This window comes from Nicotiana tomentosiformis, chromosome 6 (genome assembly GCF_000390325.3).
Source record: "Nicotiana tomentosiformis chromosome 6, ASM39032v3, whole genome shotgun sequence".
NCBI lineage: Eukaryota > Viridiplantae > Streptophyta > Magnoliopsida > Solanales > Solanaceae > Nicotiana > Nicotiana tomentosiformis.
In genome coordinates this window covers 46,650,073-46,677,494 of record NC_090817.1, presented here as the reverse complement: position 1 = coordinate 46,677,494, position 27,422 = coordinate 46,650,073, and the positions used below count along the sequence as shown (strand labels likewise).

The following is a 27,422-nucleotide window of genomic DNA, read 5'->3' as shown; positions in this document are numbered from 1 at the left end:
GTTTTGGAGAGTTTAAATTGGGGATTTGGGTGTCGATTTGGTGTTGGATTTTGGTAAATTTGGTATGCCTGGACTCGTGGTTGAATAGGATTCCGAACTTTATGACTTTTATTGTATTTCAAGACATGTGCCCGGGGGGCGGCTTTTGAGTTAACTTGTTGATTTTTGATTAAGAACTTAGTATTTTATTATGGAATTGATTCATTTGGCTCGTGTTGATTGTATTGAATTGTTTGTGGCTAGATTTGAGGCATTCAGAGGCCGTTTTGCTAGGCAATGGCATATTGGAGTAGAGTTTTGCGCAATTTGAAGTAAGTTACACTTCTAAGCTTGGTTCTCAGGGTATGAAACCTCGAATTTCATACTATGTGATTTATGTTGAGGTGACAGGCGTATGCGCGTGCACCGTAGAATTCGTGATCTAGTTGACTCCATAGAACTGCGTAGCTATTTTATCTGAACATTTTTGTTGTACTCTATGTGTTAGAGCACTTGAGTTGTGATCCATGCTAGAAATAATATTTAGGCTATATGCTGGTACTACTAGGACCCATAGTGGTCATTCTTTGCTGTTGAGTTATCTGTTTAATTGCAGTTGCATATTCAGTCAGATTCATCATTACATGTCATATCTCAGTCTATGTTATCGTATATTGTCACATCTCGTATCATTGATTAGGGCTGCTTAGCATGAGTGTTGTGAGCCCGAGAGATTGGAGAGTTTGGTGACTGAGTTGGGGCCTAAGTGTCGTGCTGTGAGTGATATCTATATATATGTGGATCGATTTACATGCTGCAACAAGCCTTATGGCTATATATGTATATGTGGATCGTGTTGCATGCTGCAACGAGCCTTGTGGCTATGTCTATGTGGATCGTGTTGCACATCACAACAAGCCTTATGGCTATATATATGTGTGTGGATCAGGTTGCATGCGGAAATGGGCCTTATGGCTATATGTAGATCGGGCTGCACGCCTCAGCGGGTATCATACAGTGCTGACTGACTTAGCGTGGCGAGCGAGAAATGAGACAGGCAGATTGAGTGCCCTAAGAGCGTGAGTACATGGGATTTGACTGTGTTGCATCACGTACGGTGTTTACCTTGGCATGTATATATAGAGATGTCATAATCTTCTTATCAGTCACACTTGGCCTATTTTACCTGTGCTGAACTTGACTGTTGAATCTAGAAGCATGTCTACTTTTCGATATTGTTAAACACTATGTTTTTCTTTATTATGTAAGCTCGTTACTACTTTCAGACCTCAGGTTAGACTTGTTACTTATTGAGTTGGTTGTATTCACGCTACACCCTGTACTTCGTATGTAGATCTAGGTAATTTTAGGCACGACGACTGGTAATTCCTGACAGTTCATCAGTTCGGAGATCATCGAGATAGCTGCCTTGGCATCAGCAGTCCTTGACTCTCCTTCCTTATCTTTTTGTCTTGGTTATACTGTTCTACTTTCCTATACAGTGTTCCATTGGTTAGACCGTGTTGTTATGTAGATGTTCATGTACTCTGTGAATTCGGATCTTTTGGGAGAATTTTGTACTAAGTTACGATGTTTATATCCAGTTTTTACGAGATTCTTACTTATATAAATATATTTCAATATATTTTGAATTTAAAAGATGTGGTATATGTGAGATGTCGGCTTGCCTAGTAGCATGATAGGCGCCATCACGACATGTTGAGTTTTGGGTTGTGACAAGTTGGTATCAGAGCCTAGGTTACATAGGTCTCACGAGTCACGAGCAGGTTTATAGAGTCTTGCGAATCGGTACAGAGACGTCTGTACTTATCTTCGAGAGGCTGTAGAACCCTTAGGAAAACTTCACATTCTTGTATTCTTATCGTGTGTATTTGTTGATTCCGGAAACTAAACTTCTGTTATTATATTCTCTCACAGATGGTGAGGACACGTGTTACCGGTCAGGACGGACAGCCACCAATACCACCGACTGGGGCCAGAGTCCCGCCGCCCGTACTCCAGAGCAGGTGCTGCAAGGACTTCTGACACCGGGGGTACTACTAGCCCAGCCAGTTGAAGTTGCTCAGGCCCAGGTGGGTCCCGTAATGACTGACGATGAGCAGAGGAGACTAGAGTGATTTGGGAGGCTCCAGCCTCCGTCATTCAGTGGGGCCGAGTCTGAGGATGCCCAGGACATCTTGGATAGGTGCCAGTGAATTCTTCGCACGACAGGTATTCTGGAGAGCGGTGGGGTCTCATTCACTATGTTTTAGTTTAATGGGGCCACCTTCAGATGGTGGGAGGCTTATAAGAGGCGGAGGTCGGTCGGTGTAGCACAACTTACATGACAGGAGTTCTCCATTCTTTTCTTAGAGTAGTTCGTTCCACAGTTTCGTAGGGAGGAGCTTCGCAGACAGTTTGAGCAGCTACGTCAGGATGGCATGTCTGTGACCCAGTATGAGATGAGGTTTTCATAGTTGGCTCGTCACGCAGTTTGGTTGGTTCCCACCGAGAGGGAGAGGATAAGAGGTTCATTGATGCCCTCACCTACCAATTACGTTTGCTTATGACTCGGGAGAGGGTATTCGGTGCTACGTTCGATAGGGTGGTTGTTATTGCCAGGTAGATAGAGATGGTTTGTAGTCAGGAGCGTGAGGAGAGGTAGGCCAAGAGGCCTCGTGGTTTAGGTGGTTTCGGCGGTGTTCCTTCTGGGGGCAGTCCCACTACAGCAGGGGTCGTCCTTATAGGCTTGCTCAGATGACTCGTCCAGTTCATCGTGGTGCATCATCTAGCCATGGTTCATACAGTGCTCGTCCGGGTCAGTCATCTCTCAGTGTTCTTCTAGCTCAGAGTTCATCCTGTGCTCCTTCAGTTAAGGGTTTATTTGCACCGTGTTCTTCTAGCGGGTATTCTGGTTCTCGGGGCCCGATCTAGTCCCCACTACCGTTGTCGAATCAGGGTTGCTACGAGTGTGGGTAGCTTGGTCATATTAGGAGGCAGTGTCCCCGCCTCTTGGGAGGTCCAGTTCAGTAGAGGGGCCAGGCTATGAGTTCAGCACCAATTACTTCACCACCCACCCACCCAGCTCGAGGTTAGGGCTTAGGCAACTAGGTGTTTCCCTAGAGGGGGAGGCCGATCAGGTGGTGGTCAGGCCCGATTCTATGTTTTTCCTGCAAGGCCAGATGTCGTTGCTTCAGACACAGTGATCACAAGTATTGTCTCAGTATTCCACAGGGATGCTTCTATATTATTTGACCCTGGTTCCACTTATTCGTATGTATCATCGTATTTTGCTCATTATCTAGATATGCCCCATGATTCCTTAGTTTTATCTGTTCACGTATCTACGCCAGTGGGCGATAATATTATTTTGGACAGTGTATATCGGTCATGTGTAGTGAATATTGGGGGATTAGAGATTAGAGTTGATCTCTTATTGCTTAGTATGGTTGATTTCAACGTGATCTTGGGCATGGATTGGTTGTTTCTATGTCATGCTATTCTGGATTATCACGATAAAACCATGACGTTGGCGATGCCATTATTGCCAAGGATCGAGTGGAGAGGTTCTCAAGATTATGTTCCCGGGCAATGTGATTTCTTATTTTTAGGCCCAACGAATGATTGGGAAGGGATGTTTTAAGGCCCCGTAAAATTTCACCCAAAACCTGGGGTTTCATGGTGTCAAAATAGACTTATGTATTGATGATTGTAGAGATTCTTTGCGGCGAGCTTGCTCGCTGCAATACAGACTTTTTGGGTTGAACACTGCATTGGGGAGTAGAAGAAAATTTTTGGCAGAATAGGGCATTTCTAAATAGATCGAATTGGTTAAGATTTACGAACATTGTAGTAATTTAAGGAAGCTCAAGGCGAGGTATGTTGGCTAAAGTTCTCTCTTAGAATTAAATCCCACGATGTTCGTGTAAGTTCCGAGTTGTTCATTTTAAACTTACTATTCCGAATAAGCAAGGTGTAGAATGGTATGTGTGTGTGTGTGTGTGTATATATATATATATATATATATATATATATATATATGTTAGAAATGTGTTCTGAATATTCTTATAATATTATGTTGTTCTTCGGGAGCGTGTTCAAAGCATGAGTCATGTATTAAACTGTTTTGACTTCAAGTCCCATTCAAATGGAAGCTGTTATGCCAAATTTTGTAAGAAATCTCCATGTGCCTAACACCCTTATGTTCTCATATGTATATTTAAAGTCTTCATTTGAAAAGCCTTGTTATTGATTATCCATGATGAAATTTGAAAGTGAAAGAAGTGAGCATGGAATATGATGTGCGGCCAACGTGCCAAGAATGATATTGCGTTATAGCCATTGGTGCCAATGAAATGAATGATATGTAAAAGGTTATGAAATGAGTGGTAAATCCTTTAAATAATAAATGCTTTGGGAGTATCGTTTAGTCACCGAGGAAGGGTAGGTCAAAATAACCAAAGCCCGAAAGTACACATGCCGGTGTAGGAGTGATTGAGGGGTAAATCCTTGAGTTAATGTGATGAGGTTGTTTCCCCTTATACGGTATGAGATTGATGTGTTGATATGTTTCCCCTTAAATGAGATGAGATTATTTCTAGCGAGATGTGATGTGATGTGGACCCACACGGCATTGTGGTGAGACGACTTAGCCGATCGGGTTGAGATCAGATGTCATGTTGTGCACATGGTGGTATTGTGAGTGGATGTCTCGGGGTGAGATGGATTAGTAGATCGGGCTGAGATCAGACTCCTTGCTAAAAACATGGTGGCATATCGGTGCTAAAGATCTCCCAACTTTAAAACATTGGAACTTACTTGAAATTTACCTTTCCCCTAACTTGACACCTTGATACTATTTTAGTCTCATATTGATTTCATGTTTCCTTCTCTGTTTACTATTACTCATTCCATTGAGAGGGTGTTTAGTTTTACATACTAGTACAATTCCATATGTACTAATGTCCTTTTTGCCGGGGGCACTGCATCTTTAATGGATGCAGATGGTTCCATAGCAGGTGGTATTGATCAGTGATAGCAGCGCACCCTCTCCTCAGCTGATTTGGTGAGCCCCACTTCATTTCAGGGTCCTTTAACTCTTGTCCTTTGTACAAAGTATTTTGAGGTATAGTCGGGGCCTTGTTGTCGGTGCTATCGTAGTGCTCTTTTGTTTCTGTTAGAGACTCTGTAGACATGGCGTGCATTGTATCTTATTTTGGGAAGTTTAAACTAAATATGTTGTAATCATATCATATGTTCCACTTCAACTATGATTGTAAGGTGTACTATTTTGGAGGCTTGTTAATGATGTAACCTATGGCAATGAACTGGTATTGTTCACATGACCTATTATTATCTAATTAATGGAATGTATTCTTCTCTTTATTCATGGGCGAGTTGGGTAGATGGCATTGTGCATGCTTGCTCGATCGGGGTATCTTTGTTGAGCGCCGATCGCGCTCCCCAAGGTCGGGGCGTGACAAGCTTGGTATCAGAGCCTAAGGTTTTAAAGTGCCCTAGGATGTCTCGGAGCCGTGTCTAGTAGATTCCTTCTTATCGGTGTGTTGTCGACAACATCTATAATTAGGAGGCTACTTGGGCATTTAGGAATAAAACCCTTTTTTGATGTTCTAGATCGTGCGATAAAGCTGATTATAAGACTGTTCATCCTTTAACTCGTGCATCTCTCTGATTTTCAGTACATGGCACCTAGGAAGAAGGCAAGAACTGGCCAAGGGGTCAATGCCACCATAGGAGTGGCAGTTGATTCTATACCTGATGATGTGGGTGAGAACCCGAGGGGTGAGGATATTCCACCAGCTACTACAGTGCCTGATTCTACCAGACTGCACCAGTTCCTACACCTACTGAGGTTGCAACTATTCCACCTCCATCCCTATCTTTCGATCCCGGTGTTTCTGATGGGTACCTTAGGGGAGCCATACAGATGTTGGCTCAGATAGTGGCTTCACAAGCCCAGAGATCGAATGTTGCACATGCTTCTTCCAGCCAGCAAGGGGATTCTACTAGTTCCAGGGTGAACAGATTTCTTCAATTGGATCCTCCGGTGTTCACAGGTACTGATCCTGAGTAGGACCCCCAGGACTTTATTGATGAGATACATAAGAACCTCCGAGTTATGCATGCTACTGAGACGGATGGAGTGGAGTTAGCCTCCTACCGCCTGAAAGGGGTGGCCTATTCTTAGTTTGAGATGTGGGAGGACTCCCATAAGGAGAGGTACCCTCCGGCGAGGTGGGGTGAGTTTGTCGACGCCTTCATCGACTATTTCTTGCCTGCGGAGACTATGGAAGCCCGTGCCGCCGAGTTTGAGAGTCTAAAACTAGCTAGCATGAGTGTGTAGGAGTATCATATGAGGTTCGCGCATCTGCCCAAGTAAGCTATATACATGTTGCCCACTATGGAGGCTAGAGTGCGCCGGTTTGTACTGGGCCTTAGCCTCTTGTTTGTCAAGGAGGCCGCTACAGCTACCTTGAATTTTGATATGAACTATGGTAAGATGGTGGAATTTTCTCAAGCCACATAGACCCGTAAATGGAAGAATAGAATGGAGCGAGAGGGTAGTAACAAGGCTTGGTCAGCAGGCAACTTTAGTGGTACTTTTGGTAGTGGTGGTGGTGGTGGCAGGTCAGTGTTTAGGGGAGGGTCGTCAAGGCCATCCCAGTCCTTTGCTCAATCCTCGGTTAGTGCACAGCCATCGGGGCCCAGTCAGTAGCATTGGAGTTGTTTTAGGCCCAGCCAGGGCAATTGGGGATCCTATCAGCAGGGTCGGCCTGGTGGGAGATTTCGGCAGCAGATGAGGCCCACATGCCCTTGGTGTGGGAAGATGCACTTTGGGGCCTGCTTCATGGACTAGCCCATATGCTACGGGTGTGGTATCAGGGGTCACATTCAGATGGATCGTCGTTTGTCTCACCAGAGTGTGGACAGGGGTACCGCACATCCAGCCAGTTCTGCAGCCACTACATCTGCAGCACCTCCTCCGGCTCGAGGCACTCCAGCACCTACAGGGCGTGGTGCATCTAGGGGTGGTGCACAAAGTTCGGGAGGACCCAGCCATTTCTATGCTATGAATGGTTGCCAGAGTTCAGAGGCTTCTCCAGATGTTGTGACATGTATATTGACTGTCTAATCTCATGATGTATATTCTCTTATTGATCCCGGTTCCACCTTTTCATATGTCACTCCCTATGTTGCTATGGAATTTGGGATAGAACCGGAATAGCTTCATGAGACATTCTCGGTATCTACTCTGGTAGGTAAGCCTATTGTGGCCGTGTGGGTTTATAGGAATTATGTTATACGTTGCGTGGTGGTGACACCATGGCCGATCTCATTGAATTGGGGATGGTTGATTTTTATGTAATAATGGGGATGGACTGGCTTTATTCATGTTTTGCTAAGCTTGATTGTCGAACCAGGACCATTAGATTTGAATCCCAAACAAGCCAGTTATTGAATGGAAGGGGGATAATGTGATGTTGAAGGGTAGGTTTATTTCTTACCTTAGGGCCACGAAATTATCATTTGGTCCGAGTTACGGACACCAATGTTAAGGCACCTACACTTGAGTTTGTTCCTGTTGTGAATAAATTTCCGGAGGCCTTTCCTGATGAGCTCCCTGGGATTCCACCAGACATGGAGATTGATTTTGGAATCAATGTGATGCCAGGCACGCAGCCTGTATCCATTCCGCCCTACATAATGGCACCGACAGAATTGAAGGAACTAAAGGAGCAGTTGAAGGACTTGTTAGAAAAGGGTTTCATCCGGCCAACTGTGTCACCTTGGGCGCACCGGTTCTCTATGTAAGAAAGAAAGATAGGTCACTGAGAATGTATATCGCCTATCGATAGCTCAACAGGTCACAATCAAGAATAAGTACCCACTGCCAAGGATAAATGACTTTTTTGATCAATTGAAGCAATTGCAGGGTGCTAAGTATTTCTCCAAGATTGATTTAAGATCCGGGTATCATCAATTGAACATCAGGTAGCAGAATATTCTGAAAACAACTTTCAAAACCCGATATGGGCACTTTGAATTTCTGGTAATGTCTTTTGGGCTAACAAATGCCCCAACAGCTTTCATGGATTTTATGAACCGAGTTTTCAAGCTGTTCCTCAGCTCTTTTGTGATAGTGTTTGTAACACCCCGAAAAATTTTGAAGTACTTAAGCACTATTAAGAAAGGTGATGTGCGCTAATTATATTATTTTAGGGGCAGACGAGGACTATTAATATGATGAATATCAATTGAAAATTTCATGAAAGACTAAAGTTTCAAATGAGTACACACAAGACAAAATTTAGGACGAGCATATCTACACATATATAAGGATTTATGTGATGATCTACCTATCAAATGAATGAACTTTGAGTCTAGTTTCTAACTCTTCAAACCGTTCATTATTTGGACACACATACAAGAAGTTATGACCAAATTACCAAAGGCAGGAAAAATGTGATTCTGCAGTCAGATATGCGACTGCAGAATCATTATGCGATAGCAAAACTGGTTATGCGACAGAAAAATAGTCGCTGTCACGCCCCGAACTTAAGGTGCGCGACCGGCGCTCAACCGAGAAAACCAAGTCGACCAAACCTAATTTACATTAACCTCTCATCATTACTCATGCATGATTTACCATAACATAATTAGATCTTGACTTTCATATTAAATACATTTGGCTCAATAACCCATAAATTCTTTCTCATAATGGTTACACAACTTTATAAATAGCTGTAAACACTGTGAACATAAATACATGACAAAACTCAAATCTTTAATTACATGACTCACAGTATACATGGAGCTTCTATGACAATGGATACCGATATACATAAAACGAACTAAACCCAAACACCCACTGGAACTGTAGCGGGTTCACCATAAGCTGAGTAGTGGAGAAGATCCCTATCAAAGATCCATATCATCCTGTAGAAGTCTACCTGCATCCATTAAAATATGCAGCGTGCCCGGCAAAAGGGACATGAGTACATGTGGAATAGTACTCGTATGTAAGGCATTCAAAACAACATATGAAAATACGGTAACTCAAATAAGAGGAAAATAAAGTACATCAAGAAACTACGAAACATCCCATAGGATCACATTTCAAGTCTTATTATACTTGCATCATTCTAAACTTCTTTTAGGATCAATTGAGTCATATGAACTATACGTGGAATACATAATATAATGTAATTGTAACAACATGTACAGACAAGGCCAATGAAAGTGGAACCTTCCTCCCTTATTTTACCCACATACATTTCATAGACCGTCCTTAGTGCTCACATATCATATTATATACCTATGCTTCTCATAGACCGTTCACAGTATCACCTATACAATACGCATGTGCGTTTCATAGACCGTTCACAATGTTCACTTACACAATACAAATACATCTATTAAAAGGCTTGGAAATACAACATGAATATGATGAATCATAACAACAATAAAAGGGCTTAAATAGCCGTAAACGTCAAAAAGATTTATTTAGAGCTTCCATTAACATTTATAGATATTAAGTCGGGGATCCTCTATAACCACCTTCACGCAAACAGGTCATGCCACCTCACCCAAACATATGCGGGTGGAAGTTTATCAAGATACCACAATCTCTACACAAAGGGGCCCTTCTGCCTCACCCCAATATATGCGGGTGGAAGTGTATCACAATACCATAATATCGGCACAAAGCGGACCTACCACATCACCCCAATATATGTGGGTGGAGGTGTATCACAATACCACAATCTCTGCACAAAGTGGCCCTGCTGCCTCACCCCAATATTTATGGGTGGAGGTATATCACAATACTATAATCTCTATACAAAGCGGCCCTACCGCCTCACCCCAATATATGCTGGTGGAGGTGTATCACAATACCACAATCTCTATACAAAGTGGTACTACCACCTCACCCCAATATATGCGGGTGGAGGTGTATCACAATACCTCAATCTCTACACAAAGCGGCCATGCTGCCTCACAATAATATATGCGGGTAGAGGTGTATCACAATACCACGATCTCTACACAAGCGGCCCTACCGCCTCACTCCAATATATGCGGGTGGAGGTGTATCACAATACCATAATCTCTACACAAAGCGTCCCTACCGCCACCCCAAAATATGTAGGCGGAGGTGTATCACAATGCAACAATCCCTACATAAAGCGGTCATGCCGCCTCACCCCAATATATGCGGGTGGAGGTGTATCACAATACAATAATTCCTACACAAAGTGGTCATGCCACCTCACCCCCAATATATGTGGGCGGATATATAACTCAAAGCCACATAGTTTTTCATTACATTTAAGGTCGTAATTTCCTATATCATTGGAATACTTCATGTTCATACTCATCATATAGAAACATAACTCATTACATTAGCACATGCACGGTAAATCAATAAGTCAATTTCAATGGCACATGAGCCCAATTTCTTTTCTTAAGGTTCATCATCCTTTAGCATAGGACATCCCCCTTCTATCTCGTTATTCACTCCCTTGACATCTTGAGGTCATTAATTAGGTTCATGATTCTTGGGGACTTAACAATCGAAGTCATTTACATATATTATTTTAGAAGCATACAACTATAGTTGAAACAATTGGGACATACAACACCTCATAATTCTCTTTTTGGCAAACGACTACATTTCATGTTCATACCATCACTTACTTGTACTTGCGATGGGTGATCATAGGATATCAAGAACATTTAAAATATTTAGGAACACCATAGCCTCTCCTCATGAGGGCGTAGGAGCTTATAACACATTGGATACATCAGTACAAATACGTTCATCTCATAACTTTTCACACTACATATCACTTCATAATTACTTTGAACTACTTACAACATCGTTATTTCATTGGCTCCCTTGGCCATACATATTATTCTTCACTCATGGCACTGTGGCCGTATATAATATTCCACACTTTTATTTATTTACTTTCAAGGATTATCATCACAAACATCATCATATAGAATACTATTGAAATACCTTTTCCCAAAAAGGGCAATACACAATCTCAACTCATGAATATGTAAGAACTCAAAACATATTGGAAATACCTACCAAGCATAGCATTAGTTAGAAGAACCACATTTGGACATGACTTGAGTACATAAGCTTTTGAATGATTCTATTTTCGGAGTCAATTTGGAATAGTTGAATCAAGGCTCATTTCATAATATTTCACACATCATTTCATTTCATTGGCGCTATTGGCCACAAGTATAGATTTCATTCTTTGCACGGTGTTCACAATTTATATCCCCAACTCACTACTTCACTTTCAAGCATCTTTATAGATTATCGACAACAAGAAATCCCTAATCACGACTTTTAGTACACCTATGAGCAATTAAGAGTCTTATGCACATTAAGACTTCTTACACTATTTGGCATAATAGCCTCGAAGGATAACATCATATGATAAGAGCATCTGAAACACTTTTTGAACATATACCTTTCAACACAATGCTTATTCGGAATAGTTAATTTATAATGAATAATTAGGGACATACACTAATTACACGAACACCGTGGGATTCAATTCTATGAGAAGAGTTTAGCCAATATACCTGAAACTCGCCCCATAACAATACTACGATGGTCCACCACACTAAACAATTTCAATCTACAACAATGCAACACATTTGCGCCAATATTAGTAAGATTTCTATACTTCAAGTCATTTAGACTTTTTAACAAACATCTAGTGTGCATATCTTCCTACAACCTCCTTCAATGAAATTTCTTCGCCTAACAACTACCTTCCACACTAATGATTCACCTCATAACTTCCATTAGCACATTCATGCCCAACACTTCACTCCCAACCCATAAATGTTATCAATCAATTCATTTTACAATCTCTACAATACCAACACAACCTAGGTTAAGCATTATGGCTTCCAATCACCATCCCATAAGTCATAACACATATTTCATACATAATTAATCACCATAGATTAGTTAGAGATGGTAGACATACCTCTTATAGTGAAACTCTTGTGAATCCTAACTTGTAGTGTTCATGACCAATTTGGGGATTTAAATGAAAATCTATAGATCTTCAAGATTAATCCTTGTAAATATAAGTGTTTAGGAGTAGTAATCAACTAAAAATACTCCAAAAACATTACCTTGGTTCATGGGAGGGAAGTATAGGACGGATCCCCCTTGATAGAGAAAGTCCTAGCTCAAAGAAATGACTTAGCCTCTCTCCCAACCCAGCCTTGGGTGTATTTATATGGCTCCTACGTGCGCGGTCATGCACCTGGGCAACTGTCCGTGCATTTGGCCGCGCACACAAGGCAGAAACACCAAAATATGCACGGTCGCGCATCTGGTCGTGCATATGACATAGGTCCAGTAAAATGGCCATAACTCTCTTTATACATATATAAATGAAAAACTATTTGATGCGTTGGAAACTAGACTCAAAGGGATTTAATTTGATAGGTAGATCAACCCCTAAGTCTTTATAGTGTGGTAGAACCATGTGTTTGAATTAGGATGTTGTGCGAATTGGGACATCCTTTCCACTTAATGTATCCAACTTGTTCCACACAAGTTATTGCCATTCACAAAAATCCTTAGTATGTTCCAACACAACCTAAACATATATTCTCATTTCAAAATGATGTGGTTTTATCTCATGGGTCTCCTTTAATACTCGAACACGTTATTCCCAAATACTGTTGGCGCACCTTAAAATCTTAAATTATTAGGAAATTTTAACGGGGCCTTACATTCTCCCCCGCTTAGGATCATTCATCTTCGAATGAGGGTGAGAGTCTTCCATAGACACCTAATGTTACTTAAATTTTTATCTACATATCAAAAGCTCCAAAATTTTGCTAACTCCCCAAAGTTTCAGAAATTTCGCTAGAGTCTCCCCTGTAATTGGGGCCTATCCACTTGCCAAAGAATCTCAAAAATCAATCCTAAACAACATATGGATAACACCACATTGCACTATATACATGAAAACAACCACCATGACTCTCGAGACCAACTCTATGACCTTGCTTACCTTGGTCGTATCCTTGACTTTTCCTTCCTCCATTACGAGGACAATTGGGCACCTCACACATTATGCCTGTTATTTGCATCATTCCTATAATCCATAGGACTTTCTCATTTCTTAGCACGATATGCAAACATTCCTTAATATTAACAGGGGAACTCTGAGACTAACTCGAAACCTTAACGCACGATCGGGGATGGAAGAAGAGAAATATTTCCTAAATGTCATTGTAGCCTCCCTATTATATATGTGGCCGGCAACACACCGATAAGAGGGACTCTACTGACATAGCTCCATGATACCTTTGGACTCCTAAACCATGCTCTGATACCATGTTTGTCACGCCCCGAAGTCAGGGAGCGCGGCCGGCGCTCAACCGAGTAAACCCAGTCGAGCAAGACTAATTTACATTAACCTATCATTATTACTCGTGCATGATTTATCATAACATAATTAGCTCTTGACTTTCATATTGAATACATTTGGCTCAATGGCCCATAAATTCTTTCTCATTATGGTTACACATCTTTATAAATAGCTGTAAATATTGTGAACATAAATACATGACAAAACTCAAATATTTGATTACATGACCCACAGTATACGTGGAGCTTCTATGACAATGGATACCTATATACATAAAATGAACTAGACCCAAACACCCACTAGAACTGTAGTGGGCTCACCATAAGCTGAGTAGTGAAGAAGATCCCTATCAAAGATCCATATCATCCTGTAGAAGTATACCTGCATCCATTAAAAGATGAAGCGCCCCCCGCAAAAGGGACGTGAGTACATGTGGCGTAGTACTCGTATGTAAGGAAGTCAAAACAACATATGAAAATAGGGTAACTCAAATAAGAGGCAAATAAAGTACATCAAGAAACTACGAAACATCCCATAGGATCACATTTCAAGTCTTATTATACTTGCATCATTCTAAACTTCTTTTAGGATAAACTGAGCCATATGAATATACGTGGAATACATAATATAATGTAATTGTAACAACATGTACAGACAAGGCCAATGAAAGTGGCACCTTCCTCCATGATTTTGTATATATACATTTCATAGACCGTCCTTAGTGCTCACATATCATATTATATACCTATGTGTCTCATAGACCATTCACAGTATCACCTATATAATATGCCTGTACATTTTATAGACCGTTCACAGTGTTCACTTACACAATACAAATACACCTATTCAAGGGCTTGGAAATACAACATGAATATGATGAATCATAGCAACAATAAAAGGGCTTAAATAGCTGTAAATGTCAAGAATATTTATTTAGAGCTTCGATTAACATTTATAGAAATTAAGTTGGGGATCCTCTATAACCACCTTCACACAAACAGGTCATGTCGCCTCACCCCAACATATGCGGGTGGAGGTGTATCACGATACGACAATCTCTATAAAAAGGTGCCATGCCGCCTCACCCCAATATATGCGGGTGGAAGTGTATCACAATACCATAATCTCTACACAAAGAGGCCGTACCGCATCACCCCGATATATGGGGGTGAAGGTGTATCACAATACCACAATTTCTACACAAAACGGTCTTGCCGCCTCACCCCAATATATATGGGTGGAGGTGTATCACAATTCCATAATCTCTACACAAAGCGGCCTTACCGCCTCACCCCAATATATGCGGGTGGAAGTGTATCACAATACCACAATCTCTACACAAAGCGGCACTACCGCCTCACCCCAATATATGCGGGTAGAGGTGTATCAAAATACCACAATCTCTACACAAAGCGGGCATGCTGCCTCACAACAATATATGCCGGTGGAGGTGTATCACAATACCATAATCTTTACATAAAGAGGCCCTACCGCCTCACTCCAATATATGCAGGTGGAGGTGTATCACAATACCACAATCTCTACACAAAGCGGCCCTGCCGCCTCACCCCAATATATGCGGGTGGAGGTGTATCACAATACCATAATCTCTACACAAAGCGACCCTGCTGCCTCACCCCAATATATGCGGGTGGAGGTGTATCACAATACAACAATCTCATATATAACTCAAAGTGGCATAGTTTGGCATTACATTTAAGGTCGTAATTTCCTATATCATTGGAATACTTCATGTTCATACTCATCATAGAGAAGCACAACTCATTACATTAGCACATGAATGGTAAATCTATAAGTCAATTTCAATGGCACACAAGCCCAATTTCTTTTCTTAAGGTTCATCATCATTTAGCATAGGACATCCCCCTTCCATCCCGTTATTCACTCCCTTGACATCTTGAGGTCATTAATTAGGTTCATGACTCTTGGGGACTTAACAATCGAAGTCATTTACATACATTATTTCAGAAGCATACAACTAAAGTTGAAACCATTAGGACATACAACACCTCATAATTCACTTTTTGGCAAACGACTACATTTCATGTACATACCATCACTTACTTGTACTTTCCATGGGTGATCATAGGATATCAAGAACATTTAAAATATTTAGGAACATCATAGCCTCTCCTCATGAGGGCATAAGAGCTTATAACACATTGGATACATAAGTACAAATATGTTCATTGCATAACCTTTCACACTACATATCACTTCACTATTACTTTCAACTAATTACAACATCATTATTTCATTGGCTCCCTTGGCCATACATATTATTCTTCATTCATGGCACTGTGGCCGTATATCATATTCCACACTTTCATTTTATTACTTTCAATGATTATCATCATAAACATCATCATATAAAATACTCTTGAAATACCTTTTCCCAAAAAGGGCAATACACAATCTCAAGTCATGGATATGTAAGAACTCAAAACATATTGGAAATACCTACCAAACATAGCATTAGTTAGAACAACCACATTTGGACATGACTTGAGTACATAAGCTTTTGGATGATTCTATTTTCGGAGTCAATTTGGAATAGTTGAATCAAGGCTCATTTCATAATATTTTACACATCATTTCATTTCATTGGCACTATTGGCCACAATTATAGCTTTCATTCTTGGCACGGTGTTCACACTTTATATCCCCAACTCACTACTTTCACTTTCAAGCATCTTTATAAATTATCGACAACAAGGAATCCCTAATCATAAATTTTAGTACACATATGAGCAATTATGAGTCTTTTGCACATTAAGACTTCTTACACAATTTGGCATAATAGCCTTCACTTGAAACACTACTTGGATTCATAATATTTTTATACTCAACTCATGCTTTGAACACATTCCCGAATGATAACATCATATGATAAGAGCATCCGAAACACATTTTGAACTTATACCTTTCAACACAAGGCTTATTCAGAATAGTTAATTTATAATGAACAATTCGGGACTTACATAAATTACACGAACACCGTGGGATTCAATTCTAAGAGAAGAGTTTAGACAACATACCTAAAACTCGCCCCTTAACAATACTACGATGGTCCACCACACTAAACAACTTCAACCTACAACAATGCAACACATTTGTGCCAATATTGTAAGATTTCTATACTTTAAGTCATTTAGACTTTTCAACAAACATCTATTGTGCATATCTTCCTACAACCTCCTTCAATAAAATTTCTTCACCTAACAACTACCTTCCACACTAATGATTCACCTCACAACTTCCGTTAGCACATTCATGCCCAACACTTCACTCCCAACCCATAAATGTCATCAATCAATTATTTTTACAATCTCTACAATACCAACACAACCTAGGTTAAGCATTATGGCTTCCAATCACCATCCCATAAGTCATAACGCATATTTCATACATAATTAATCACCATAGATTAGTTAGAGATGGTAGACATACCTCTTATAGTGAAACTCTTGAGAATCCCAACTTGTAGTGTTCTTGACCAATTTGGGGATTTAAATGGAAATCTATGGATATTCAAGATTAATCCTTGTTAATATAAGTGTTTATGAGTAGTACTCAACTCAAAATACTCCAAAAACATTACCTAGGTTCATGGGAGGGAAGTATAGGACAAATTCCCCTTGATAGAGCAAGCCCTAACTCAAAGAATGACTTAGCCACTCTCCCAACACGGCCTTGGGTGTATTTATATGGCTCCTACGTGCGCGGCCACACACCTGGGCAAGTGGCCACGCATATGGGCCACGCACATAAGGCAATCACTCCCAAATATGCGCGGCCGCGCATCTAGGCGCACATATGATATAGGTCTAGTAAAATGGCCATAACTCTCTTTATACATATCCAAATGATGAATGGTTTGATGAGTTGGAAACTAGACTCAAAGAGATTTAATGTGATAGGTAGATCACCTAAGTCTTTATAGTTTGGTAGGAGCATATGTTTGAAGTAGGATGTTATGCGAGTTGGGACATCCTTTCCACTTAATGTATCCAACTTATTCCACACAAGTTCTTACCATTCACAAAACTCCTTAGTATGTTCCAGTACACCCTAAACATATATTCTCTGTTCAAAATGATGTGGTTCTATCCCATGGGTCTCATTTAATACTCGTACACATTATGCCCAAATACTGTTGGCGCACCTTAAAATCTTAAATCATTAGGAAATTTTAACGGGGCCTTACAGTCGCAAACCTGGCCAGTGCAGCCCAGTTCTGGGCATCAATTTTGCGATCCATTATGCGACCCGTATATCGATTGTGCGGTCCATTATGCGACTACACACCTGAGTTCAGAGGGTTAATTTTTCTATTTTCATAACCCGACCCTATTTTGATAAATAGGCTTTGGGGCTTATTATGGGGTAATTATCTCAGGTTGTTTTAGAGAGAAGTGAGAGTGTTCTAGAGAGAGGAAGTAGATGAAATATTTTGTTCATCAAGATCTTGTCCAAGCTTTGAAATCCACCAAGAAAATCTCACAAGTTCTTCATCTAAGAGGTAAGGTTCCATATCCTAGTTTGTAATTTCGAACTTAGGTAGAAGATGGTTGATTAGGAGTATGATTCTTGGGTATGAGAGTATTATTTATACATGCATGTACTAATAAGTTTTGTGGGAATATTGTTGAGCTCAAATAAGTAAAGATTGGGTTGTAGAATGAAGGAAATCTTGTAGAAGAACCTTGTAGCCAAATTTGCACACCTAGTGTTTGATAAAATGCTCAAATGAGCTGAAACCATGAATACCTTCCTAATTTGTGTTCAATTTTGTTGTGCCTCAAAATAGATTGGGATTGCTAAAATTTTCGGAATGTTGTAGTAATTTAAGGAAAGCTTAAAGCGAGGTATGTTTGCTAAACTTCTTTCCTTGAATTGAATTCCATGATGTTCTTGTAAGTCCCGAGTTATTCTTTATAAATCAACTATTCCGAATAAACTTTGTGTTGAAAGTTATATGTTCAAAATGTGTTCCGGATGCTCTTATCATATGATGTTGTCCTTCGGGAATGTGTTCAAAGTATGAGTTGGGTATAAAAATATTATGACTCTAAGTAGTGTTTCAAGTGAAGGCTATTATGCCAACTTGTGTAAGAAATCTCAATATGCTTCAGACTCTTAATTGCTCATAGGTGAACTAAAAGTCATGATTAGAGATTCTTTTTTGTCGATAATCTATAAAGTTGCTTGAAAGTGAAAGAAGTGCGTTGGGGATATAAAGTGTGAACACCGTGCCAAGAATGAAAGTTATACTTGTGGCCAATAGCGCCAATGAAATGAAATGATGTGTGAAATATTATGAAATGAGCTTTGATTCAACTATTCCAAATTGAGTCCGAAAATAGAATTATCCAAAAGCTTATGTACTCAAGTCATGTCCAAATGTGGTTGTTCTAACTAATGCTATGCTTGCTAGGTATTTCCAATATGTTTTGAGTTCTTACATATTCATGATTGAAATTGTGTATTGCCCTTTTTGGAGAAAGGTATTTCAATAGTATTCTATATGATGATGTTTATGATGATAATCCTTGAAAGTAAAGAAATGAAAGTGCAGAATATGATATAGGGCCACAGTGCCATAAATGAAGAATCATATGTATGGCCAAGAGAGCCAATGAAATAATAATGGTGTAAGTGGTTGAAAGTACGAATTAAGTGATATATGGTGTGAAAGGTTATGAGATGTATGGATTTGTACTTTTGTTTGCAATGTGTTATAAGACCCTACGTTCTTGCGAGTAAAGGCTATGATGTTCCTAAATTTTCTAAATGCTCTTAATGTTCGATGATCACCCATGGCAAGTACAAGTAAGTGATAGTATGAACATGAAATGTGGTCGTTGCCTAAATGAGAATTATGAAGTGTTGTATGTCCCAATGGTTTTAACTATAGTCGTATGTTTCTGAAACAATGTATGTAAATGACTTCGATTGTTAAGTCCCCAAGAGTCACTAACCTAGATAATGACCTCAATATGTCAAGGGAGTGAATAATGAGATGGAAGGGAGATGTCCTTTGTTAAATGATGATGAACCTTAAGAAAAGGAATTGGGCCCATGTGCCAATGAAATTGACTTATTGATTTACTATGCATGTGCTAATGTAATGAGTTGTGTTTCTCCCTGATGAGTATGAACATTAAGTATTCCAATGATATGAGAAATTACGACCTTAAATGTAATGACAAACTATGTCGCTTTGAGTTTATATATGGTATTGTGATACACCTCCACCCGCATATATTGGGGTGAGGTGGCATGACCGCTTTGTGTAGGGATTGTGGTATTGTGATACACCTCCACCCGCATATATTGGGGTAAGGCGGCAGGACCTCTTTGTGTAGGAATTTTGGTATTGTGATACACCTCCACCCGCATATATTAGGGTGAGGCGGCATGGCCGCTTTGTGTAGGAATTGTGGTATTGTGATACACCAACACCCGCATATATTGGGGTGAGGCGGCATGACCGCTTTATGTATGGGTTGTGGCATTGTGATATACCTCCACCCGCATATATTGTGTGAGGGGGTAGAACCGCTTTGTGTAGGGATTGTGCAATTGTGATACACCTCCACCTACATATATTGGGGTGAGGTGGCATGACTGCTTTGTGTAGGAATTGTGGTATTGTGATACACCTCCAACCGCATATATTGGGGTGAGGCGGCATGCCCGCTTTATGTAGGGATTATTGCATTGTGATACACCTCCGCCCACATATACTGGGGTGAGACGGCAGGACAACTTTTTGTAGGGATTGTGGTATTGTGATACACCTCCACACGCATATATTGGGGTGAGGCGGCATGACCTCCTTATGTAGAAATTGTGGTATTGTGATACAACTCCACCCGCTTATATTGGGGTGAGGCGGCGTACCTACACCCGGATATATTACGGTGAGGCCTCATGATCGCTTTGTATAGGGATTGTGGTATGGTGATACACCTCCACCCGCGTATATTGGGGTGAGGCGGTAGGACCGCTTTATGTAGGGATTGTGGTATTTTTATACACCTCCACCCGCATATATTGGGGTGAGGCGGCATGATCGCTTTGTGTAGGAATTATGGTATTGTGATAGACCTCCACCCGCATATATTGGGTTGAGGCGGCATGACCTCTTTGTTTAGGGATTGTGGTATTGTGATACACCTCTACCGGCATATATTGGGGTAAGGCTGCAGGACCGCTTTGTGTAGGGATTGTGGTATTGTGATACACCTCCACCCGCATATATTGGGGTGAGGTGGAATGGCCGCTTTGTGTAGGGATTATGATATTGTGATACACCTCCACCCGCATATATTGGGGTGAGGCGGCATGGATGCTTTGTATAGGAATTGTGGTATTGTGATACACCTCCACCTGCATATACTCGGGTGAGGCGGCATCACGGCTTTATGTAGGGATTGTGGCATTGTGATACACCTCCACCGGCATATATTGGGGTGAGGCGGCAGGACCGCTTTGTGTAGGTATTGTGGTATTGTGATACACCTCCACCCGCATATAATGGGGTGAGACGGCATGACCGCTTTGTATAGGAATTGTGGTATTGTGATACACCTCCACCTGCATATATTGCGGTGAGGCGACATACCTTCACCCGCATATATTAGGGTGAGGCCTCATGATTGCTTTGTATAGGGATTGTGGTATGGTGATACACCTCCACCCGGATATATTAGGGTGAGGCATTAGGACCGCTTTGTGTAGGGATTGTGGTATTGTTATACACCTCCACCCGCATATATTGGGGTTAGGCGGCATGACCGCTTTGTGTAGGAATTATGGTCTTGTGATAGACCTCCACCCGTATATATTGGGGTGAGGCGGCATGCCCTCTTTGTGTATGAATTATGGTATTGTGATACACCTCTATCGGCATATATTAGGTAAGGCAGCAGGACCGCTTTGTGTATAGATTGTGCTATTGTGATACACCTCCAACCACATATATTGGGGTGAGGCGGCATGTCTGCTTTGTGTAGGAATTGTGGTATTGTGATACACCTCCACCCGCATATATTGAGGTGAGGTGGCATGACCGCTTTATGTAGGGATTGTTGCATTGTGATACACCTCCGCCCACATATACTGGGGTGAGACGGCAGGATGACTTTTTGTAGGGATTGTGGTATTGTGATACACCTCCACACGCATATATTGGGGTGAGGCGGCATGACTTCTTTGTGTAGGAATTGTGGTATTCTGATACAACTCCACCCGCTTATATAGGGGTGAGGCGGAACACCTACATCCGCATATATTAGGGTGAGGCTTCATGATCGCTTTGTATAGGGATTGTGGTATGGTGATACACCTCCACCCGCATATATTGGGGTAAGGCGGTAGGACCGCTTTGTGTAGGGATTTATGGTATTGTTATACACCTCCACTCGCATATATTGGGGTGAGGTGGCATTAACACTTTGTGTAGGAATTATGGTATTGTGATAGACCTCCACACGCATATATTGGGGTGAGGCGGCATGACCGCTTTGTTTAGGGATTGTGGTATTGTGATACACCTCTACCGACATATATTGGGGTAAGGCTGCAGGACCGCTTTGTGTAGGGATTATGGTATTGTGATACACCTCCACCCGCATATATTGGGGTGAGGCAAAATGACCAATTTGTGTAGGGATTATGATATTGTGATACAACTCCACCCGCATATATTGGGGTGAGGCGGCATGGACGCTTTGTGTAGGAATTGTGGTATTCTGATACACCTCCACCCGCATATATTGGGGTGAGGCGGCATCACCGCTTTATATAGGGATTCTGGCATTGTGATACACCTCCACCCGCATATATTGGGATGAGGCGGCAGGACCGCTTTGTGTAGGGATTGTGGTATTGTGATACACCTCCACCCGCATATATTGGGGTGAGACGGCATGACCGCTTTGTGTAGGAAGTGTGGTATTATGATACACCTCCCCCTGCATATATTGCGGTGAGGCGGCACACCTTCACCCGCATATATTGGGATGAGGCGGTAAGACCGCTTTGTGTAGGGATTATGGTATTGTGATACACCTCCTCCCGCATATATTTTGGTGAGGCGCTAGGACTACTTTATGTAGGGATTGTGGTATTGTGATACACCTCCACCCGCTTATATTGGGTTGAGGCGGCATGACCGCTTTGTGTAAGGATTGAGGTATTGTGATACACCTCCACCCGCATATATTGGGGTGAGGCGGCAGGGACGCTTTGTGTAGGGATTGTGGTATTGTGACACACCTCCACCCGCATATATTGGGGTGAGGCAGCATGGCCACTTTGTGTAGGAATTGTGGTATTGTGATACACCTCCTCCCGCATATATTGGGGTGAGGCAGCATGACCGTTTTATGTAGGGATTATTGCTTTGTCATACACCTCCGCCCACATATATTAGGGTGAGGCGGTAGGACCGCTTTGTGTAGGGATTGTGTTATTGTGATACACATCCACACATATATATTGGGGTGAGGCGGTATGCCCTCTTTGTGTATGAATTGTGGTATTGTGATACACCTCCACCCGCATATATTGGGGTGAGGCGGCACACCTCCACCCACATATATTAGGGTGAGGCGGCATGACTACTTTGTGTAGGGATTGTGATATGGTGATACACCTCTACCTGCATATATTGGGGTGAGGCGATAGGACCACTTTGTGTAGGGATTGTGGTATTATTATACACCTTCACCCGCATATATTGTGGTGAGGCGGCATGACCTCTTTGTGTAGGATTTGTTGTATTGTGATACACCTCCACCCGTATATATTGGGGTGAGGCGGCATGATAGCTTTGTGTAGGGATTGTGGTATTGTGATACACCTCCACCCGCATATATTGGTGTATGGCAGCAGGACCGCTTTACGTAGGGATTGTGGTATTGTGATACACCTCTACCCGTATATATTGGGGTGAGGTGACATGACCGCTTTGTGTAGGGATTGTGGTATTGTGATACACCTCCAACCGCATATATTGGGGTGAGGCGGCAGGGCCACTTTGTGTAGGGATTGTGGTATGGTGATACACCTCCACTCGCATATATTGGGGTGAGGCGGCAGAGCCGCTTTGTGTAGAGATTATGGTATCGTGATACACCTCCACCCGTATATGTTGGGGTGAGACGGCAGGGCCGCTTTGTGTGAAGGTGGTTATAGAGGATTACCGACATAATATCTATAAATTTTAATGGAAGCTCTTAATAATTTTTCTTTACGTTAAAGGTTATCTAAGACCTTTTATTGTTACCAAGATTCATCATAATCATGTTGTATTTTCAAGCCCTTGAATAGGTGTATTTGTATTGTGTAAGGGAACACTGTGAACAGTCTATGAAACGCACAAGTGTATTGTATAGGTGATAATGTGAATGGTCTATAAGACGCATAGGTGTGTAATATGATATGTGAACACTAAGGATGGTCTATGAAATGTATATGTGAAAAATAAGAGAGGAAGGTGCCACTTTCATTGGCCTTGTTTGTACATGTTACAATAACATTATATTATGTATTCCACATATAGTTCATATGGCTCAGTTGATCCTAAAAGAAGTTTAGAATGATGCAAGTATAATAAGACTTGATATGTGATTCTATTGGATGTTTTTTAGTTTATTGATGTACTTTATTTGCCTATTATTTCAGTCACCGTATTTTCATATGTTGTTTTACATACTACTACTATTCCATATGTACTCACGTCTCTTTTGCCGGGGGCGCTGTATTTTTTAATAGATGCAGGTATACTTCTACGGGATGATATGGATCTTTGATAGAGATCTTCTTCACTACTCAACTTATGGTGTGCCCGCTACAGTTCTAGTGGGTGTTTGTGTCTAGTTCATTTTATGTAATTAGGTATCTATTGTCATACAGGCTCCATGTACACTGTGGGTCATGTAATTAAAGATTTGAGTTTTGTCATGTATTTATGTTCACAGTTATTTATGAGGCTACGCACCCATCATGAGAAAGATTTTAGGCCATTGAGCCAAATGTATTAAATTTAAAAGTTATGATCTAATGATATTTTGGTAAATCATGAATGAGTAATGATGAGAGGTTAATGTAAATTAGGCTTGCTCGACTAGGTTTACTTGGTTGAGCACCGGTCGCGCTCCTCGAGCTCGGGGCATGACAATGTTCATTGACGATATTTTGGTATATTCACGAAGTTGAGAGGACCATGCCGACCATCTCAAGGCAGTTCGGCGGACTCTGTATCATCACTAGTTGTATGCGAAGTTATCGAAATATGAATTTTGGCTTGAATCTGTTGCATTCTTGGGTCATGTTGTCTCTAGAGAAGGAATTAAGGTTGATCCTCAGAAGATTGCAGCTGTGAAGAATTGGCCTAGACCTACAAATCCAATAGAGATTCGGAGTTTCTTGGGCTTGGCCGGGTATTACAGGAAATTTGTAGAGGGGTTCTCCACTCTTGCCTCCCCGTTGACTAAATTGACACAGAAGGTGATGAAGTTCTAATGGTCAGATGTTTGTGAAAGGAGCTTCCAAGAGTTGAAATTAAGATTGACTACGGCACCGGTGTTGACCCTACCAGAGGGTACAAATGGGATTGTGGTATATTGTGATGCTTCAAGGATCGGATTTGGGTGCGTATTGATGCAACATGGCAAGGTGATAGCTTATGCCTCTATACAACTCAATAATCATGAAAAGAACTATCCAACACATGACTTAGAGCTCGCGGCGGTAGTTTTTGCATTGAAGATTTGGCATCATTATTTGTATGGGGTCCATGTGGATATATTCACGGACCATAAGATTCTTCAATATATTTTCAAACAGAAAGAATTGAATATGAGGAAGAGAAGATGGCTTGAGTTACTCAATGATTATGACATCGATATTCTATTCTATCCAGGGAAGGCTAATGTTGTGACGGATACTCTTAGCCAGAAATCTATGGGCAGTTTGGCTCGCTTGGAGGCATATAAAAGGCTGTTAGCCGAGGAGGTTCAACAGTTGGCTAGTTTTGGAGTTCGCCTTGCGGACTCTAGTGACGGAGGGGTGATTGCGCAAAATAGGGCTCAATCATCGCTTGTGGTGGAGGTCCAGGAGAAGCAATACAACGATCCATTATTTGTACAATTGAAGGAGGGGATTCATAAGCATAAGACCACAGCTTTTTCTCTTGGCATAGATGATGGTATACTAAGGTACCAAGGGCGACTATGTGTTCCAAATGTGGATGGCCTCCGGGAAAGAATCATGATCGAGGCTCACACTTCTAGATATTTCGTGCACCTGGGCTTTACAAAAATGTATCATGATCTTATGGAAGTCTACTAGCCGAATGATATGAAGAGGAATATTGCGGACTTTGTGGCAAGATGTCCAAACTGTCATCAAGTGAAGGCCGAACACCAATGGCCCGGTGGGCAGGAACATAACATAAAAATTCCGATGTAGAAATGGGAGTTGATCAATATGGAATTTGTGGTAGGACTGCCTTGCAATCCTCGCAAGTTTGACTTGATTTGGGTGGTTGTAGATCGGCTCACAAAATCAGCACACTTCTTACCTGTTAAGGCTACCGAAACAGAGTAACAATATGCTTAGTTATATATCAAGGAAATAGTCGGGTTGCATGGCACTCTAGTTTCCATCATTTCTGATCAGGGGGCACAGTTCACAGCTAACTGTTGGAAGAAAGTTTAGCAAGAGTTGGGTACTCAGGTAAATCTTAGTACAACATTCTATCCACAGACCGACGGGCAAGCAGAGCGGACCATTCAGACGCTTGAAGATATGTTTGCCGCTTGTGTTGTCGACATTAAGGGTAGCTGGGATGATAATTTGTCACTCATAGAATTTTCGTACAACAACAATTACCATGCTAGCATTCAGATGGCACAGTTCGAGGCTCTATACGGTAGGAGATGTAGATCTCCCATTAGGTGGTTCGAGATTGGGAAAGCGGAGTTTATAGGGCCAAACCTCGTGCATCAGGCTATGGAGAAGGTTACGATCATTAAGGAGCGATTAAAAACTGCTCAGAGTCATCAGAAGTCCTATTCGTATGTTCGTCGTAGGGATTTGGAGTTCAAAAAAGATGATTGGATGTTCTTGAAGGTTTCCCCCGTGAAGTGTATAATGCGATTCGGTAAGAAAGAGAAATTGAATCCAAGGTATGTCGGGGCGTACAAAATCATTTGAATGATTGGTCAGGTGTCTTACAAGCTTGAACTACCTCCAAAGATATCTTTAGTGCACTCGGTGTTTCATGTATCCATGTTGAAAAAATTGGTTGGAGATCCGTCACTCATTGTTCCGGTTGATACTATTGAGGTTAATGAAGAATTGACTTATGAAGAAATCCTAGTTGCCATTCTTGATAGGCAAGTTCGAAAGTTGAGAAACAAAGAGATTGCCTCTGTGAAAGTGTTATAGTGAAACCAACAAGTTGAAGAGGTCACCTGAGAAGTCGAAGAAGAGATGAAGGAGAAGTACCCTAATTTATTTGAATAGCTACGTAAATTGTGACCATGATGTTGAAAGCTAACTTTTTACAAATTATGTTTCCCCTGTACAGCTTATGTTGAGGTTACTTCTTCTTGGTAATGTAATGTTTATGGCATTGTGGCCGATGTTGTTTTACATCGTTGTGTTGTGGTTATGTTGGTAGGACTGGTTTTGGAATTCTCTGGCAGGTGGATAGGCCCAATTATAGGGGAGACTCTGGCGGAAGTTTTGGAAATTTAGGGAGTTAGTCAAAAATTTAGAACTGTTGGTGTGTGAAATAGCAGCTGAGTCACATTGGTTTCTAATGGCGGATTTTGACCCTAATTCGAGGATGAATGATCTTAAGCGGAGGAAGATGCAAGGCCCTATAAAATTTCACCCAGAACTTGCGGTTTCGTGATGTCAAGATAGACTTATGTGTTAATGATACATACTTTTTGG

The 27,422-nt window shown here is 41.3% G+C and overlaps 1 protein-coding gene across 1 annotated transcript; it reads left to right on the top strand.

Annotated features, from left to right (window-relative positions):
• The first annotated feature begins 6,547 nt into the window (after positions 1–6,547).
• LOC138893930 (uncharacterized) lies at positions 6,548–27,061 on the top strand. The gene is made up of 7 exons (XM_070178600.1): positions 6,548–6,627; positions 6,883–7,115; positions 7,511–7,808; positions 24,800–24,965; positions 25,305–25,703; positions 26,226–26,647; positions 27,052–27,061. The coding sequence occupies exons 1-7, from the start codon at positions 6,548–6,550 to the stop codon at positions 27,059–27,061; spliced, it is 1,608 nt and encodes a 535-aa protein (XP_070034701.1).
• The last annotated feature ends 361 nt before the right edge of the window (positions 27,062–27,422 follow it).